Source organism: Ranitomeya variabilis, chromosome 2 (assembly GCF_051348905.1).
Source record: "Ranitomeya variabilis isolate aRanVar5 chromosome 2, aRanVar5.hap1, whole genome shotgun sequence".
NCBI classification, from domain to species: Eukaryota; Metazoa; Chordata; class Amphibia; order Anura; family Dendrobatidae; genus Ranitomeya; species Ranitomeya variabilis.
Window position 1 is genome coordinate 1,038,535,053 of NC_135233.1, and position 17,103 is coordinate 1,038,552,155.

The 17,103-nt window shown below is 45.1% G+C and overlaps 1 protein-coding gene across 4 annotated transcripts in view; it reads right to left on the reverse strand.

Annotated features, from left to right (window-relative positions):
• ADAM17 (ADAM metallopeptidase domain 17) overlaps positions 1-17,103 on the reverse strand; it is a 211,211-nt gene that overhangs the window by 160,265 nt on the left and 33,843 nt on the right. For all 4 annotated transcript variants that reach the window (XM_077291410.1, XM_077291408.1, XM_077291409.1 and 1 more), the window contains exons 3-6: positions 16,943-17,075; positions 16,001-16,134; positions 15,284-15,372; positions 14,498-14,660 (exon numbers count right to left, since the gene is read on the reverse strand). In XM_077291410.1, coding sequence (XP_077147525.1) covers positions 14,498-14,660; positions 15,284-15,372; positions 16,001-16,134; positions 16,943-17,075 — 519 coding nt within the window. The remainder of the gene's footprint in view (positions 1-14,497; positions 14,661-15,283; positions 15,373-16,000; positions 16,135-16,942; positions 17,076-17,103) is intronic.

A 17,103-nucleotide genomic window follows, 5' to 3' on the forward strand; every position in this document is an offset into this window, starting at 1 on the left:
TAATCGTCGCCAGGGCAACTTATTATGGCATCATCGTTACCATGGCATAACGGTCACCATTGCATCATCGTCGCCATGGCAACCATTATGACATCATCGTCACCATGGCAACCATTATGACATCATCACCATGGCAACCATTATGACATCATCACCATGGCAACCATTATGACATCATCGTCACCATGCAACCATTATGACATCGTCACCATGGCAACCATTATGACATCGTCACCATGGCAACCATTATGACATCGTCACCATGGCAACCATTATGACATCGTCACCATGGCAACCATTATGACATCATCGTCACCATGGCAACCAATAATGACATCGTCACCATGGCAACCATTATGACATCACCATGGTAACCATTATGACATCACCATGGCAACCATTATGACATCACCATTGCAAACTATTATGACATCACCATTGCAACCTATGACATCACCATTGCAACCTATTATGACATCACCATTGTAACCTATTATGACATCTCCGTCACCATGGCAACCATTATGACATCACTATTGCAACCATAATGACATCACCATTGCAACCTATTATGACATCACCATTGCAACCTATTATAACATCGTCACCATGCCAACCATTATGACATCATCGTCACCGTGGCAACCATTATGACATCACCATGGCAACCTATTATGACATCGTCACCAGGGCAACCATTATAACATCACAGTCAACATGGCAACCATTATGACATCATCGTCACCATGGCAATGATTATGTCATCATCGTCGCCATGGCAACCATTATGACATTGTCGAAATGGCAACCATTATGACATCATCGTCGCCATGGCAACCATTATGACATCATCGTCGCCATGGCAACCATTATGACATCCATTATGACATCATTGTCGCCATGGCAACCATTATGACATCATCGTCACCATGGCAACCCATTATGACATCATCGTCACCATGGCAACCCATTATGACATCATCGTCACCATGGCAACCATTATGACATCGTCACCATGTTAACCATTGACATAACCATTGCAACCTATTATGACATCGTCACCATGGCAACCATTATGACATCGTCACCGCGGCAACTATCTATATATATAATTGTCTAAGGGTTTTTCCGTCTGTCTGTCTGTCTGTCTGTCCTGGAAATCCCGCGTCTCTGATTGGTCGAGGCCGCCAGGCCTTGACCAATCAGCGACGGGCACAGCATGGCGACGATGTCATAAAGGTTGCCTCGACCAATCAGCGACGGGCACAGTCTGCCGCGAATTCGCCTCGACCAATCAGTGACGGGCACAGTATCGACGTAGATGTCATAATGGTTGCCATGGCGACGATGTCAAAGGGTGCCTCGACCAATCAGCGACGGGCACAGTCTGCCGCTAATTCTGGAATCATCATTGTCTATATACTACGGGGACATGCATATTCTAGAATACCCGATGCGTTAGAATCGGGCCACAGTCTAGTTATGACATAACCATTGCAACCTATTATGACATCGTCACCATGGCAACCATTATGACATCACCATTGCAACCCATCGCAACATCGTCACCATGGCAACCATTATGACATCACCATCGCAAACTATTGACATCATCGTCGCCATGGCAACCATGACATCATCGCCAACATGGCAAGCATTATGACATCATCATTGCAACCATTATGACATCTTCGTCAACATGGGAACCATTATGACATCACCATTGCAAACTATTATGACATCGTCGCCATGGCAACCATTCTGACATCGTCGCCATGGCAACCATTCTGAAATCACCATTGCAACCTATTATGACATCATTGTCGCCATGGCAACCATTATGGCATCGTCACCATGGCAACCATCATAATGTAACCATCACAACCTATTACATTATCGTCACCATGGCAACCATTATGACATCACCATTGCAACCTATTATTACATCATTTTCGCCATGGAAACCATCATGATATCATTGCCATGGCAACCATTATGACATCATCGTTGATACACATACATATATATGTATAAGAGAGAGAGAGAAAGAGAGATTTATATATAGATATAAATACTATGAAAAAATTAGACACTTTGTTCGTTTGTTTTTTTGTGTATTACGTATCACATAGGGTCTGCTATGTGATGTATATACAGCACCATTACAACCTATTATGACATCATCGTCACCATGGCAACCATTAATACATCACCATCGCAACCTATTATGACATCGTCACCATGGCAACCATTACGACATCACCATTGCATCCTATTATGACATCGTCACCATGGCAACCATTACGACATCATCACCATGGCAACCATTATGACATCGTCACCATGGCAACCATTATGACATCGTCACCATGGCAACCATTATGACATAACCATTGCAACCTATTATGACATCGTCACTATGGCAACCATTATGACATAACCATTGCAACCTATTATGACATCGTCACCGTGGCAACCATTATAACATCACCATCGCATGCCATTATGACATCACCATCGCAAAACTATTGACATCATCGTCGCTATGGCAACTATTATGACATCACTATTGCAATCTATTAAGACATCTTCGTCACCATGGGAACCATTATGACATCACCATTGCAAACTATTAAGACAGCATCGTCGCCATGGCAACCATTCTGACATCGTCGCCATAGCAACCATTATGACATCACCATTGCAACCTATTATGACGACATCGTCACCATGGCAACCATTATGACATCACCATTGCAACCTATTATGACATCGTCACCATGGCAACGATTATGACATCGCCATTACAAACTATTATGACATCATCATCGCCATGGCAACCATTATGACGTCATCGTCACCAAGGCAACCATATGGCATCGTCACCATGGCAACCATCATGATGTAACCATCACAACCTATTATTACATCGTCACCATGGCAACCATTATGACATCACCATTGCAACCTATTATGACATCGTCACCATGGCAACGATTATGACATCGCCATTACAAACTATTATGACATCATCATCGCCATGGCAACCATTATGACGTCATCGTCACCAAGGCAACCATATGGCATCGTCACCATGGCAACCATCATGATGTAACCATCACAACCTATTATTACATCGTCACCATGGCAACCATTATGACATCACCATTGCAACCTATTATGACATAATCGTCAACATGGAAACCATTAAGACATCACCCTCACCATTGCAACCTATTATTACATCATTGTCGATACGTGTATGTGTGTGTGTGTGTGTGTGCGTGCGTGTATATATATATATATATAAATAAAAGAGAGGGAGAGAGATTTATCTAATATATAAAGCTGAATGTGTGTGTGTGTGTATGTATGTATGTATGTATGTATGTCCGGGATTGGCATCTGAACCGTAGCAGCTACAGCCACAAAATTTTGCACAGTCACACGTCTGGACCCCGAGAGCGTCATAGGCTATGTTGTGAGGTGAAATTTTAACCCCGCGCTTTCCAATTCACCAAACAATTTTGCCCCTATCTACATAATGGGGAAAAAGTGAGAGGAAAAGTGTTGGAGGCGTCGCAGCTACAGGCACAAAATTTTGCACAGTCACACGTCTGGACCCTGAGAGCGTCAAAGCTATATTGTGAGGTGAAATTTTAACCCCGCGCTTTCCAAGTCACCAAACAATTTTGCCCCTATCTACATAATGGGGAAAAAATGAAAGGAAAAGTGTTGGAGGCAAATTAACAGCTGCCAGATGTGAACAAGGGGGACTTAAAGAATGACAGCGATGGCACCAAAGAGTATATACTGTACAGTTGCTAAGGTGGGGCCCCAACATGGGATAATCACACCACCACGGGGATATGAACACACACACAAAATGCGCCACACACTACCACGTGCTCGAACACATATACCACCCTCAGTGCACATTTCACCACACATACACCAACCTCGCCACATAAAAGTAGAAACACAAAAGTCGCCGCTCAAAACTCGCCACGCGCAAAACTCTCCACATGCAAAACTCGCCACACGTGCAAAACTCGCCACACGCAAAACTTGCACACGCAGAAAAATTGCCACACGCAGAAAAATTGCCACATGCACAAAAGTTGCAACACATGCAAAAGTTGCCTCACACAAAACTTGCACATACTCAAAAGGCACCACACATAAAACTCGCCACGCGCAAAACTCGCCATGCGCAAAACTTGCTGCACACAACTTGCTACACTAACCTGTCACATGCAACTCGACACACAAAAAGTTGCTACACGCATGTCGCCACACAAAACTCATCTCACAAAAGTCCCTACATGCATGTCGCCACACGCAACTCAACACACACAACTTGACACACGAAACTCGCCCTAAAACACACACAAGTCTGGTATCCTTCAAAAATAAAAATCTGATTAATAAGCAGACAAACTACAAGAGCAACAAATGTACCATATAGGAATCCGGCAGCTGTCAGTCACATGACCAGTCTATTATGTGTATGTGTGAGCTAATATATACTGCCAGGGGGTGGGCTTACTGTTGGCTGGGGATTTATCAGGCTGCCATTTTAGCTTACAAATACTGAGGTAAAAATACTGACCAAATAACGTGTGAACGAGGGCTAATACAGGAGGAGATGGCATACAGCTATATACTATATACAGGAGATGACACACAGGTATATACTATTTACAGGGGAGATGACACACAGGTATATACTATATACAGGAGGAGATGACACACAGATATATACTATATACAGGAGAGATGACACACAGGTATATACTATATAGAGGAGGAGATGACATACAGGTACATACTACATACAGGAGGAGATGACATACAGGTATATACTATATACAGGAGGAGATGACACACAGGTATATACTATATACAGGAGCAGATTACCTACAGGTATATAGTATATACAGGAGGAGATGACACAGGTATATGCTATGTATAGGAGGAGATGACATACAGGTATATACTATATACAGGAGATGACACACAGATATATACTATATATAGGTGAGATGACACACAGGTATATACTATATACAGGAGATTACATACAGGTATATCTAATATATAAAGCTGAATGTGTGTATGTATGTATGTGTGTATGTCCGGGATTGGCATCTGTACCGTCGCAGCTACAGCCACAAAATTTTGCACAGTCACACGTCTGGACCCCGAGAGCGTCATAGGCTATGTTGTGAGGTGAAATTTTAACCCCGCGCGTTCCAATTCACCAAACAATTTTGCTCCTATCTACATAATGGGGAAAAAGTGAAGGGAAAAGTGTTGGAGGAAAATTGACAGCTGCCAGATGTGAACAATGAGGACTTAAAGAATGAGAGCGATGGTGCCAAAGAGTATATACCGTACAGTTGCTAAGGTGGGGCCCCGACATGGGATACTCACCACACACTGGGATGTGAACACAAACACAAAATGCGCCACACACTACCACGTGCTTGAACACATATACCACCCTCAGCACACATTTCACCACACACACACACCAACCTCGCCACATAAAAGTCGAAACACAAAAGTCACCACTCAAAACTCGCTACATGCAAAACTCGCCATATGCAAAACTAGGCTCACGCAAAACTCGCCACACGTGCAAAACTCACCTCATGGAAAACTCACCTCATGCAAAACTTGCACACACAGAAAAATTGCCACATGTACAAAAGTTGCACCACATGCAAAAGTTGCCTCACACAAAACTTGCACATACTCAAAATGCACCACACATAAAACTCGCCACGCGCAAAACTCGCCATGCACAAATCTTGCTGCACACAACTTGCTACACTAACCTGTCACATGCAACTCAACACACAAAATGTTGCTACACGCATGTCGCCACACAAAACTCATCTCACAAAAGTCGCTACATGCATGTCGCCACACGCAACTCAACACACACAACTTGACACATAAAACTCGCCCTAAAACACACACAAGTCTGGTATTGTCCTTCAAAAATAAAAATCTGATTAATAAGCAAACTACAAGAGCAACAAATGTACCATATAGGAAATACGGCAGCTGTCAGTCACATGACCTGTCTATTATGTGTATGTGTGAGCTAATATATACTGCCAGGGGGGAGGGCTTCCTGTTGGCTGGGGATTTATCAGGCTGCCAATAGCAACCAATCACAGCTCAGCTTCTATTTTGCTACAGTTAATTAACCTGAGCTCTGATTGGTTAATATAGGCAACAAAGACATTCTCAGTATAACAAAGCTAATATATGTTGTGAAATGCTTCTATTTGCTTAGTTTTTGCCTTTTAATAATTACATTTCTATCTATTTGTTTTGTGGTTTTTGTGTGCAGAATAAATTTTTGTTAACACATTCTATTTTGCTAACAGCAGTCATTAACCCGGGCGAAGCCGGGTAGTACAGCTAGTATATAGATATAAATACTAGGAAAAAATTAGACGCATAGCATTTTGTTCATTTGTTTTTTGTGTATTACATATCACATAGGGTCTGCTATGTAATTTATATACAGCAGTGTGTCTGCTAGGTGATGTATATACAGGACAGTGTCTCCTATGTGATGTATATACAGCAGTGTGTCTGCTATGTGATGTATATACAGCAGTGTCTGCTATGTGATGTATATACAGCAGTGTCTGCTATGTGATGTATATACAGCAGCGTGTCTGCAATGATGTATATACAGCAGTGTGTCTGCTATGTGATGTATATACAGCAGTGTGTCTGCTATGTGATGTATATACAGCAGTGTGTCTGCTATGTGATGTATATACAGCAGTGTGTCTGCTATGTGATGTATATACAGCAGCGTGTCTGCAATGATGTATATACAGCAGTGTGTCTGCTATGTGATGTATATACAGCAGTGTGTCTGCTATGTGATGTATATACAGCAGTGTGTCTGCTATGTGATGTATATACAGCAGTGTGTCTGCTATGTGATGTATATACAGCAGCGTGTCTGCTATGATGTATATACAGCAGCGTGTCTGCAATGATGTATATACAGCAGACTGTCTCCTGAGACTACTGTATCTATGTCACATGGGATACACAGACTGCGGTATATAAATCACATAGGAGTCAGGGTGCAGCAGCTCTATGTGACTGATCTGTCGCTGCATCCCTTATACTGGATTCAGAGCAGAGCATTTGCGAGGTGATGAGACTCTGTCCCCTATGTAAAGTGAGAGGCATCATAGGCAGATAATCTAGAAATGGACCATCAACTAACACAGGTATAGAAGAGTTTACACAAGAGACGCTACATTATTCTTTCATAATAGCTATGATTTACAATAAAGACAACAATTATCAATGTGCCATGGTAGGAGCTTTACTACCCAGTGACGGCCTCCTCTGTACTTGTGGGATAAACTACAATAGCCGTCACTCCACACAAAGGCAGCAATTCCCTTACTAACACAGTGGACTTAGAATAAGCTGGACAGGTAGGAAGACTTCCCATCAGATCGGAGAATTTATTGCAGGTATTTTATGGTAGTTACGGACAATAGTCAGATACTCTGTATCTGCTGCCTATTTATCCAAATTCACATACTAAAGAGAACCTGTTGTCAGGTCAAAGGTGGAGAGTTTTTGCACCGCTGCTCCCACAGGATTCCATTTTTGTTCTTAAATCGGTCATAGAGTTCCAGAAATATGGGCTTTTTATTTCTTGCTTTTTTATAGTCTTTATTGAGGGTAAAGTGGTTGACAGGATCCTCTGGGGCGTGTTTTTAGACTGCTCTGCAAACACTTCACCCCCTTACAGAGACCATAAAATAATGCTATCTAATATATAAAGCTGAATGTGTGTATGTATGTATGTATGTATGTGTGTATGTCCGGGATTGGCATCTGCACCGTCGCAGCTACAGCCACAAAATTTTGCACAGTCACACGTCTGGACCCCGAGAGCGTCATAGGCTATGTTGTAAGGTGAAATTTTAACCCCGCGCGTTCCAATTCACCAAACAATTTTGCCCCTATCTACATAATGGGGAAAAAGTGAAGGGAAAAGTGTTGGAGGCAAATTGACAGCTGCCAGATGTGAACAAGGGGGACTTAAAGAATGAGAGCGATGGCGCCAAAGAGTATATACTGTACAGTTGCTAAGGTGGGGCCCCGACATGGGATACTCACCACACACGGGGATATGAACACACACACAAAATGCGCCACACACTACCACGTGCTTGAACACATATACGACCCTCAGCACACATTTCACCACACACACACCAACCTCGCCACGTAAAAGTCGAAACACAAAAGTCACCACTCAAAACTCGCCACGCGCAAAACTTGCTACATGCAAAACTCGCCATATGCAAAACTAGGCTCACGCAAAACTCGCCACACGTGCAAAACTCACCTCATGGAAAACTCACCTCATGCAAAACTTGCACACACAGAAAAATTGCCACATGTACAAAAGTTGCACCACATGCAAAAGTTGCCTCACACAAAACTTGCACATACTCAAAACGCACCACACATAAAACTCGCCACGTGCAAAACTCGCCATGTACAAATCTTGCTGCACACAACTTGCTACACTAACCTGTCACATGCAACTCGACACACAAAAAGTTGCTACACGCATGTCGCCACACAAAACTCATCTCACAAAAGTCGCTACATGCATGTCGCCACATGCAACTCAACACACACAACTTGACACATGAAACTCGCCCTAAAACACACAGAAGTCTGGTATTGTCCTTCAAAAATAAAAATCTGATTAATAAGCAGACAAACTACAAGAGCAACAAATGTACCATCAGGGCCAGCCTTTGCCCTGTGCGACCTGTGCGGCCGCACAGGGCGCCAAGGCTCGTTAGCATACAAGGGGCGCATTTATTGAGCTCAGCAGATTAATGTCACATTACATCAAAATCAGGGGTGGGATTCAGCCGGTACGACCCGGTACGGGGCAGCCGTTTTCTAAAATTTCCATCTGCCAGCGTTCCGGTTACCACGCCCCCGGTCATCGGGCCCCCCCTGGCAGTGGCGTAGGAAGGGGGCGGCACAATGCGGGGGGCGGCACAATGCGGGGGGGCGGGTCGCCGGCGGCGCAGAATTTACCTGGCTGTTCGCTTCTCGGCTTCAGAAAAATGGCCGCCGCGATCTCCATCTGCGCATGCGCGGCATCCCGCGGCCATTTTCCTGAAGCCCCGGGCAGCAGAGCACTCCACCTGCGCACGCGCGGCCTCAGGAAGATGGCCGCCCCCACCGATAAGCAGATAGAGCAGGATCGCGGTCAGGTAAGAAGAACTTGTTGTTTTTTTTTAATTATTATTGAGAGCGGCGATCGGGAGGGGGGGGGCAGGGCAGAAAGCTGGACACAGGGAGGCAGAACGCTGGACACAGGGAGGCAGAAAGCTGGACACTGGGGCAGAAAGCTGGACACTGGGGCAGAAAGCTGGACACTGGGGCAGAAAGCTGGACACTGGGGCAGAAAGCTGGACACTGGGGCAGAAAGCTGGACACTGGGGCAGAAAGCTGGACACTGGGGCAGAAAGCTGGACACTGGGGCAGAAAGCTGGACACTGGGGCAGAAAGCTGGACACGGGGGCAGAACGCTGGACATTGGGGCAGAACGCTGGACACTGATGCAGAACGCTGGACACTGGGGCAGAAAGCTGGACACGGGGGCAGAAAGCTGGACACGGGGGCAGAACGCTGGACACGGGGGCAGAAAGCTGGACACGGGGGCAGAAAGCTGGACACGGGGGCAGAAAGCTGGACACGGGGGCAGAAAGCTGGACACTGGGGCAGAAAGCTGGACACGGGGGCAGAAAGCTGGACACTGGGGCAGAAAGCTGGACACTGGGGCAGAAAGCTGGACACGGGGGCAGAAAGCTGGACACTGGGGCAGAAAGCTGGACACTGGGGCAGAACACTGGACATTGGGGCAGAACGCTGGACACTGATGCAGAACGCTGGACACTGGGGCAGAAAGCTGGACACTGGGGCAGAACGCTGGACACTGGGGCAGAAAGCTGGACACTGGGGCAGAAAGCTGGACACTGGGGCAGAAAGCTGGGCACTGGGGCAGAAAGCTGGACACAGGGGGCAGAAAGCTGGACACTGGGGCAGAAAGCTGGACACGGGGGCAGAAAGCTGGACACTGGGGCAGAAAGCTGGACACTGGGGCAGAAAGCTGGACACTGGGGCAGAACGCTGGACACAGGGGCAGAACGCTGGACACAGGGGCAGAACGCTGGACATTGGGGCAGAACGCTGGACACTGATGCAGAACGCTGGACACTGGGGCAGAAAGCTGGACACTGGGGCAGAACGCTGGACACTGGGGCAGAAAGCTGGACACTGGGGCAGAAAGCTGGGCACTGGGGCAGAAAGCTGGACACAGGGGGCAGAAAGCTGGACACAGGGGCAGAAAGCTGGACACTGGTGCAGAATGCTGGACACTGGTGCAGAATGCTGGACACTGGTGCAGAATGCTGGACACGGGCAGAATGCTTGACACAGGGGCAGAATGGAGACACGGGGCAGGATGACAGACATGGCGTCATGACTGGAGACACTGGAGGCAGGATTGGAGACAGATGGGGCAGGATGGATACGATGGAGACAGATGGGGCAGGATGGGAAGATCATATGGGGCAGGATAGATACTCATTAGGGCAGGATGGGAGAATATATGGCTGACGCCAGGAATGAGACACACGGGGGCCAGGATGGCGAATATTATTACCATAGGGGCTAATTAAGGGATATTATTACTGCAGTGATGTATTTATTTTATTTTTTGAGTATACTGTTTTAAATGGAGGGGCGGTCCTATTACTGTGTAGAGTGACACTATGTCGCCTTCTTCATGTGGTGTAATGTAGAAGTTGGGAAAATTAAGTAATGTGTTCTGCAAGTGGAACTCGAGATAACTGTGTTATTTCCTGCAGAGACGAGTCCTGGCTGGATGAAGTGATGGCGGTCTGTGCGGGATGAAAGATGAAGGACTTCACCTAGAGATGTCACTGGTGAGTCAGTGTGTTACCTATACACTGACACTATACACTGTATACTATATACTGAGGTCCTGTGTATGTCACCGGTGATCACTGTATTACCTATACACAGACGCTGCATACTAAGTACAGATCTCCTGTGTATAATGGCACTTATGGTGATAGTATTGTGGTTTTTTTTATTATTGATCAGTATTGTAGTATTCAGTCACTATGTGGTGGTAATATGTGGTCTGGTCATGATGTTGTGGTATTCGTTCCTTGTATTTGATATTATTCGATCACTGTGGTGGTAATATGTCATCTGGTCATGGTGTGGCGGTGTTTGGCCTTGCAGGCCGCCGCTCTGCACTCTGATTGGCTGTCAGCCCATATGGCTTTGGACCAAGCGTCATTTTTTCCTTTTGGTCCGCTTTAAAGCACTTTATAATTCCCGTTATTGCAATATTAGTGTTTCTTCAAGTGTTTTGCAGGGAAACACAAGTTTTCTAAGTAAACGTGTTGTTGTGAATATTAAAGAGTTATTGTTTTCTTTCAAAGTTTGGAGGGGGGGGGGCGCCGTCCTGCAGTCTCGCACAGGGCGCCTTTTGGGCTAAGTCCGGCCCTGTGTACCATATAGGAAATACGGCAGCTGTCAGTCACATGACCAGTCTATTATGTGTATGTGTGAGCTAATATATACTGCCAGGGGAGAGGGCTTCCTGTTGGCTGGGGATTTATCAGGCTGCCAATAGCAACCAATCACAGCTCAGCTTCTATTTTGCTACAGTTAATTAATCTGAGCTCTGATTGGTTAATATAGGCAACAAAGACATTCTCAGTATAACAAAGCTAATATATGTTGTGAAATGCTTCTATTAGCTTAGTTTTTGCCTTTTAATAATTACATTTCTATCTATTTGTTTTGTGGTTTTTGTGTGCAGAATAAATTTTTGTTAACACATTCTATTTTGCTAACAGCAGTCATTAACCCGGGCGAAGCCGGGTAGGACAGCTAGTCTATTTATATAATTGCCTTGCAATGTTTTCATTTCCTGTTCTGTCCAGATGTCACCGTATCCCAGAATTCCAAGCGGAGGAAGTTCAAAGACCGCCATATTGGGACACCCAAGTGATGGGTGTCTCAATATGGAAACTGCTGCTGGTACCAACCTATTGAGCGGTACAACCAGCGGAACACTGTCACACCACAAACACATTGTATACGCCGTACGCAGCCTCTTGCATGGTACCACCAGCGGAACACGCCGCCGCCGGGATCAGCCGAATGATTCACTGACTGCCGCCATCTTTGTACAGGCGGAGCACATGCGCAGTTTTAATGTGACCACCGCTATCTGCATAAAGATAGCGGCAGTCTGATTTACTGCGTCTGCGCGAATTACTCACAGGCGCAGTGAAACATTTGGCTGATCCCGGCAGCAGATGCGATACGTGTCTACAGGCAGAGGAAGCCGGTCACATTAAAGGGCTTTTCCCACGAACGAAAGTTCATTTTAAAAATGGTCTGTGTCTGACTGTGTACGGAGCATACCACAACACCTGGGCAGGGGAGGAAGCAAAAGACAATACTGACATTACAGCAGGGGATCACAGAGGATTAATTTTGTGAGATAAAATATTTCACTGAGTGTTTTTAAAAAATATTTTACCTCACAAAATGTATCTTCTGCGATCTCCTGCTGTAATGTCAGTATTGTCTTTTGCTTCCTCCCCTGCCCATGAGCTGTGGTATGTTCGGTACACAGTCAGACACAGACAATTCTTAAAATGAACTTTTGTTCATGGGAAAACCCCTTTAAAAAGCACAATATTAAACCTTAAACACCCAGGCGCTGAACACGTGTGCCTAGAGAAACAGCAGCAGGCAAATTCGCCAGGTGTGGAAAATACGCATATATATAGTTTTTAATAGGTATTATTCATCCAATTAAAATTAGGTTTTTATATATTTATTATATTGATTTGGTTTTAATAGTTTTATAAATAAAGAGTGTATTTTATTAGGAGGAGGGAGGATTATGATATTATGTCCAATAGCGTTGGATGTAGCCATGTATCAAATCTGCTATCATGAGTTTTAAATTTATTTATTATATATTTTTTTGTGAAGCAGCAGTCGTCTTTGATTATATTAAGCTCCTTTAAGTCTGGGTTTGATTAGCTAAGTGCACTTTTCTGGTTAAGTCACGGGATTGCAGAAGCGTGGATATATAGGAACAGCGGCAGTGCAGGCGCCATACCTTGAGAAAGAGGGACGTTTCCCTCGAAACGCGTCGGGATTGGCCCTTGCACACGTCCGTCATACACGGACAGGTGACGTCACCACTATACCACGCCCCCCGCTAACCTCGCTACGCTGACAGCGGCGACAGCGGCGCCATCGCCTGAGGCTACCGCTGAACAACAGCGGCGAGTGTTTTTCGGGGACTGCCTCCCGGGAAAGGACGCTTCATCCACTAAAGCACTACTGAACTCAGGGGGCAACGTACCGCTCCACGAACGGACATTCTATTCAAAGGACAACAACCCTATCTGTAAGTGCCTTAACAGCGCAGCAATCATTTATCTATTTTGTCCCCTTTAAAAAGCAAATATCAACGCCAACATGGCTCCTCCTAAAAAGTACGCCAATGACAATGAAAGGAAAGCAGCAAAGGCACAACGTCGAAGACAACAAAGGGCAAATGAGACTCTTGAAGAGCAACAGCATCACTGGGACAAGAACAATGCATATAAGAGTAGACGTCAAGCACAAGTCCCCTGATGCAAAAGTCATTAGATTATCACAGGATGCCATTAGGCAACAACAGCGCCACATGCCTGCCCCCATTGTGACATTACCGCCCTCCCGATGCGATAGCATCCGGCCTCCATCTAGTTCTTTCATAATAGTTATATTGGGATAAACTACAATAGCCGTCACTCCACACACAGGCAGCAATTCCCTTACTAAGGCAGTGGACTTAGAATAAGCTGGACAGGTAGGAAGACTTCCCACCAGATCTGAGCACTTACTGCAGGTATTTTATAGTTGTTATGGACAATAGTCTGATACTCTGTACCTGCTGCCTATTTATCCAAATTCACATACTAAAGAGAACTTTAGGTTGGACAGTTTTCGCACCGATTTTACTCCCGCTGCTTCCACAGGATTCCATTTTTTTTTTTTGTTGAATCGGTCGTACAGTTCCAGAAATATGGGCTTTTTATTTCATGCTTTTTTATGGTCTTTATCAAGGGTGAAGTGGTTGACTTATCCTCGGGGGCATGTCTTTAGGCTGCTCTGCAAAAGTATCCTGTGAACACTTCACCTCCTTAGAGGGGCCATACAATAAATAAACCCCTAATATTGTAACCATATGGTGGATTGAAAAGAAAAAAATACTAAACAGAAATAGAATACTCAGGCAATCAGAAGGAATAAACCCCCAAACAGGACCTCTTTAAAGAGTTTTAAGCAGTACCTTTGTGAGTTTCTTTAGACTCCTGATTTCTAAAGAGATCCTGTTCAGGACTGACATAACCACACACTTTGGAGGACTGGAGACGGGACACTTCTTTGATGTCAACGGATCGGTAGAACAAAAGATTATCTCTCGAGGCATTCCCAGTAAACCTCCACAGTGGCTGAAAGAAAAGTGAAAAACTGTATTTGTAAATCCATATATACTGGGGAGAAACAAGTGTGCCTAGGTATAACTAATTTTTTCTAACAACCATAAATAAAAAGTTTAATAAATCTACATAGAATTAGGTTCTGCAGACATGATGGCCTGGGAACCACAAGGAATGTGAGAGCTAGTCATATTAAATGTAAGTTTAGTAAATTATATTGATACACGTGGAAAACTGGGATGAAAAAGGACTTGTCGCCTGCCCTCATGTCTGTGTTTTACAATTCTCTAGTCTGCAGCATGTTTTCTCAGAACTCTGGGTTGTGCTAGTCCTCTGCTATTCCTCCTTCAAATGTACAAGACAGCTGGGGGCGTGTCCCTGATTCTGACCAATCAGTGCAAATAATGTCAGACTGTGTACAGACACACCCACAACATTTTTTTTTTAATGTATTCATAAATTTGCAGGAGGAATAACAGAAGAAAATCAACCAGACTAAAAAAAATAAATAAATAAACACACCACCAAGTTCCAGAAATGTTATTTCAATGTGATGGCAAGTTTTTACTAAAGTCACCACAGGAGAACAAGCAACACAAAGGAAGCTGGCGTATGGAAATGTTGAGAAGTCCTACCTCAATGTTATATTCGTCGCCATCTGCCGAGATCCGTGCTGTAAAATCTCCATCACCAATGTGCGCTATGACCTTCGAATTGTGCTCCCCTGCAAAAAGAGACAAAAAAAAACTAAACACATGAGTAAAAAATTACAAAAACAGTCAAAAGGGCCAAAATAATTGCAAAAACAATGATGGAGATAGAGATACGTATACTGTGAAAAACATAAGGCTAGGTTCCCATTGCGTTAATGGGATAGCGCCAACGGACAGCGTTGCACGGCGAAATTAACGCCGTGCACCGCGTCCGTTAGCGCTCCCATTGCCGGCAATGTTAGAGCGCATTGCTAGCGCGTGTCATTTTCGGCACGCGCTAGCGATGTGCCGGTGTTTTGTAGAGCGCCTCGGACGCTGCTTGCAGCGTCCGCGGCGCGCCAGAGGTCCGTTCCCCGCTCTCGCAGATCGGGGATCTGCGAGAGCGGGGACGTTAACGCGACCCCTGAACGCGGCCCCGAAAAAGACATTGCGTTAGCGCAATCCACTAGCGCTCGCGCTAAACGGATTGCACTAACGCAATCTGAACCTAGCTTAAGAATGCTATAGGGTTCTGAAAACTGCTCCCGATAAAGGGAATCTCCTACATGCGAGCGGTCTCTGTGCTCGATTTCATATTGTTTATTTTTGACCCCTTGATCGGAATTTGGTGGTTGCAGGAAGGTCTGCCATGGCACTCACCAACTACATGCCCGGTGAAGAAGTCAGAGCGCTTTACGTGATACTCCTTTCGTTTGCCGTTCCCATCCAGCACAACAGCCTTCAGATTTTCAGAGAGATGTTCGGCATCTGAGGTTAGGTACAATTTAAAATGCCTAAAAATACAAAAATATTATTATTTTAGATATACAATTTATGGTTGTCCAGGTCATGGATATATGGGAAAGTTGCACCAGGGCAGGGTGTTTTTTTAGGGGTCTCATCATATATCAGCCCATCTGTTGCCCTTCTTGGGATGGGAGCGTTATGCAATTAGGACAGTAGACTTAGCAGGATGCGTGGCTTATGATGGTGAATAAAAAGTGGAAAAACCTCTACTACAATTTATTTTTCTTCACTAAACCGATAACAAAAGTCGGTCAGATATGTTTTAAAAAAAGACCATAGAGGAAATTTGGCCCCTATAATAAACAGACCTTTAATTTATTAATTTGTCACTCCATTCTGACGAAAATTATTTTTCATCCAAAATGCTACTTAGTACACTTGCCCCTTCCCCAGATTTTGCATGCAGTTGCTTTCCTGTGTGTTGATTCACAGTGCTGGCTTGCCCGGAGCTAGCGCGGTCTGCAGAGAAATCTCGGACATACACACAGCCCTCTTCTCCTCTCTCTGAGGCTGCTCTTCAGGGCGCAGGAGAGCAGCGAGCGGCCGCAGCAGAGGGGAGAGAGGGCTGCAGACAGCACTGTCCTTCAACATATAGGGGTGGAATGGTGCACCAAGTCGCTTGGCCACACCAAGGGTGCACCAAGTACACCGGTGCCCTCTTTCGTCTACATTTCTACTCACTGGACGTATTCAAGAGCTTCTCACCCACCGCTATACATCAAATCTCTACGGGGTCAGGCGCAGACTTTAGGCCATGTAATCCCAGCACGCCAAGGTGGGTCCGATGTGGATTACCTGTGCAGGGCAGTGAAGTCCACCATCCTCTCCACCTGAGACTGCGGCTCCAAATCCCGTTTTCGGATGGAGTGCTGCTGGATGCCAGACAATGAGATAACGTCATACTCTGACAACATGGCGTCTAGGTTTGCTGAGGATAAAAAAAAAAAATAATTGCA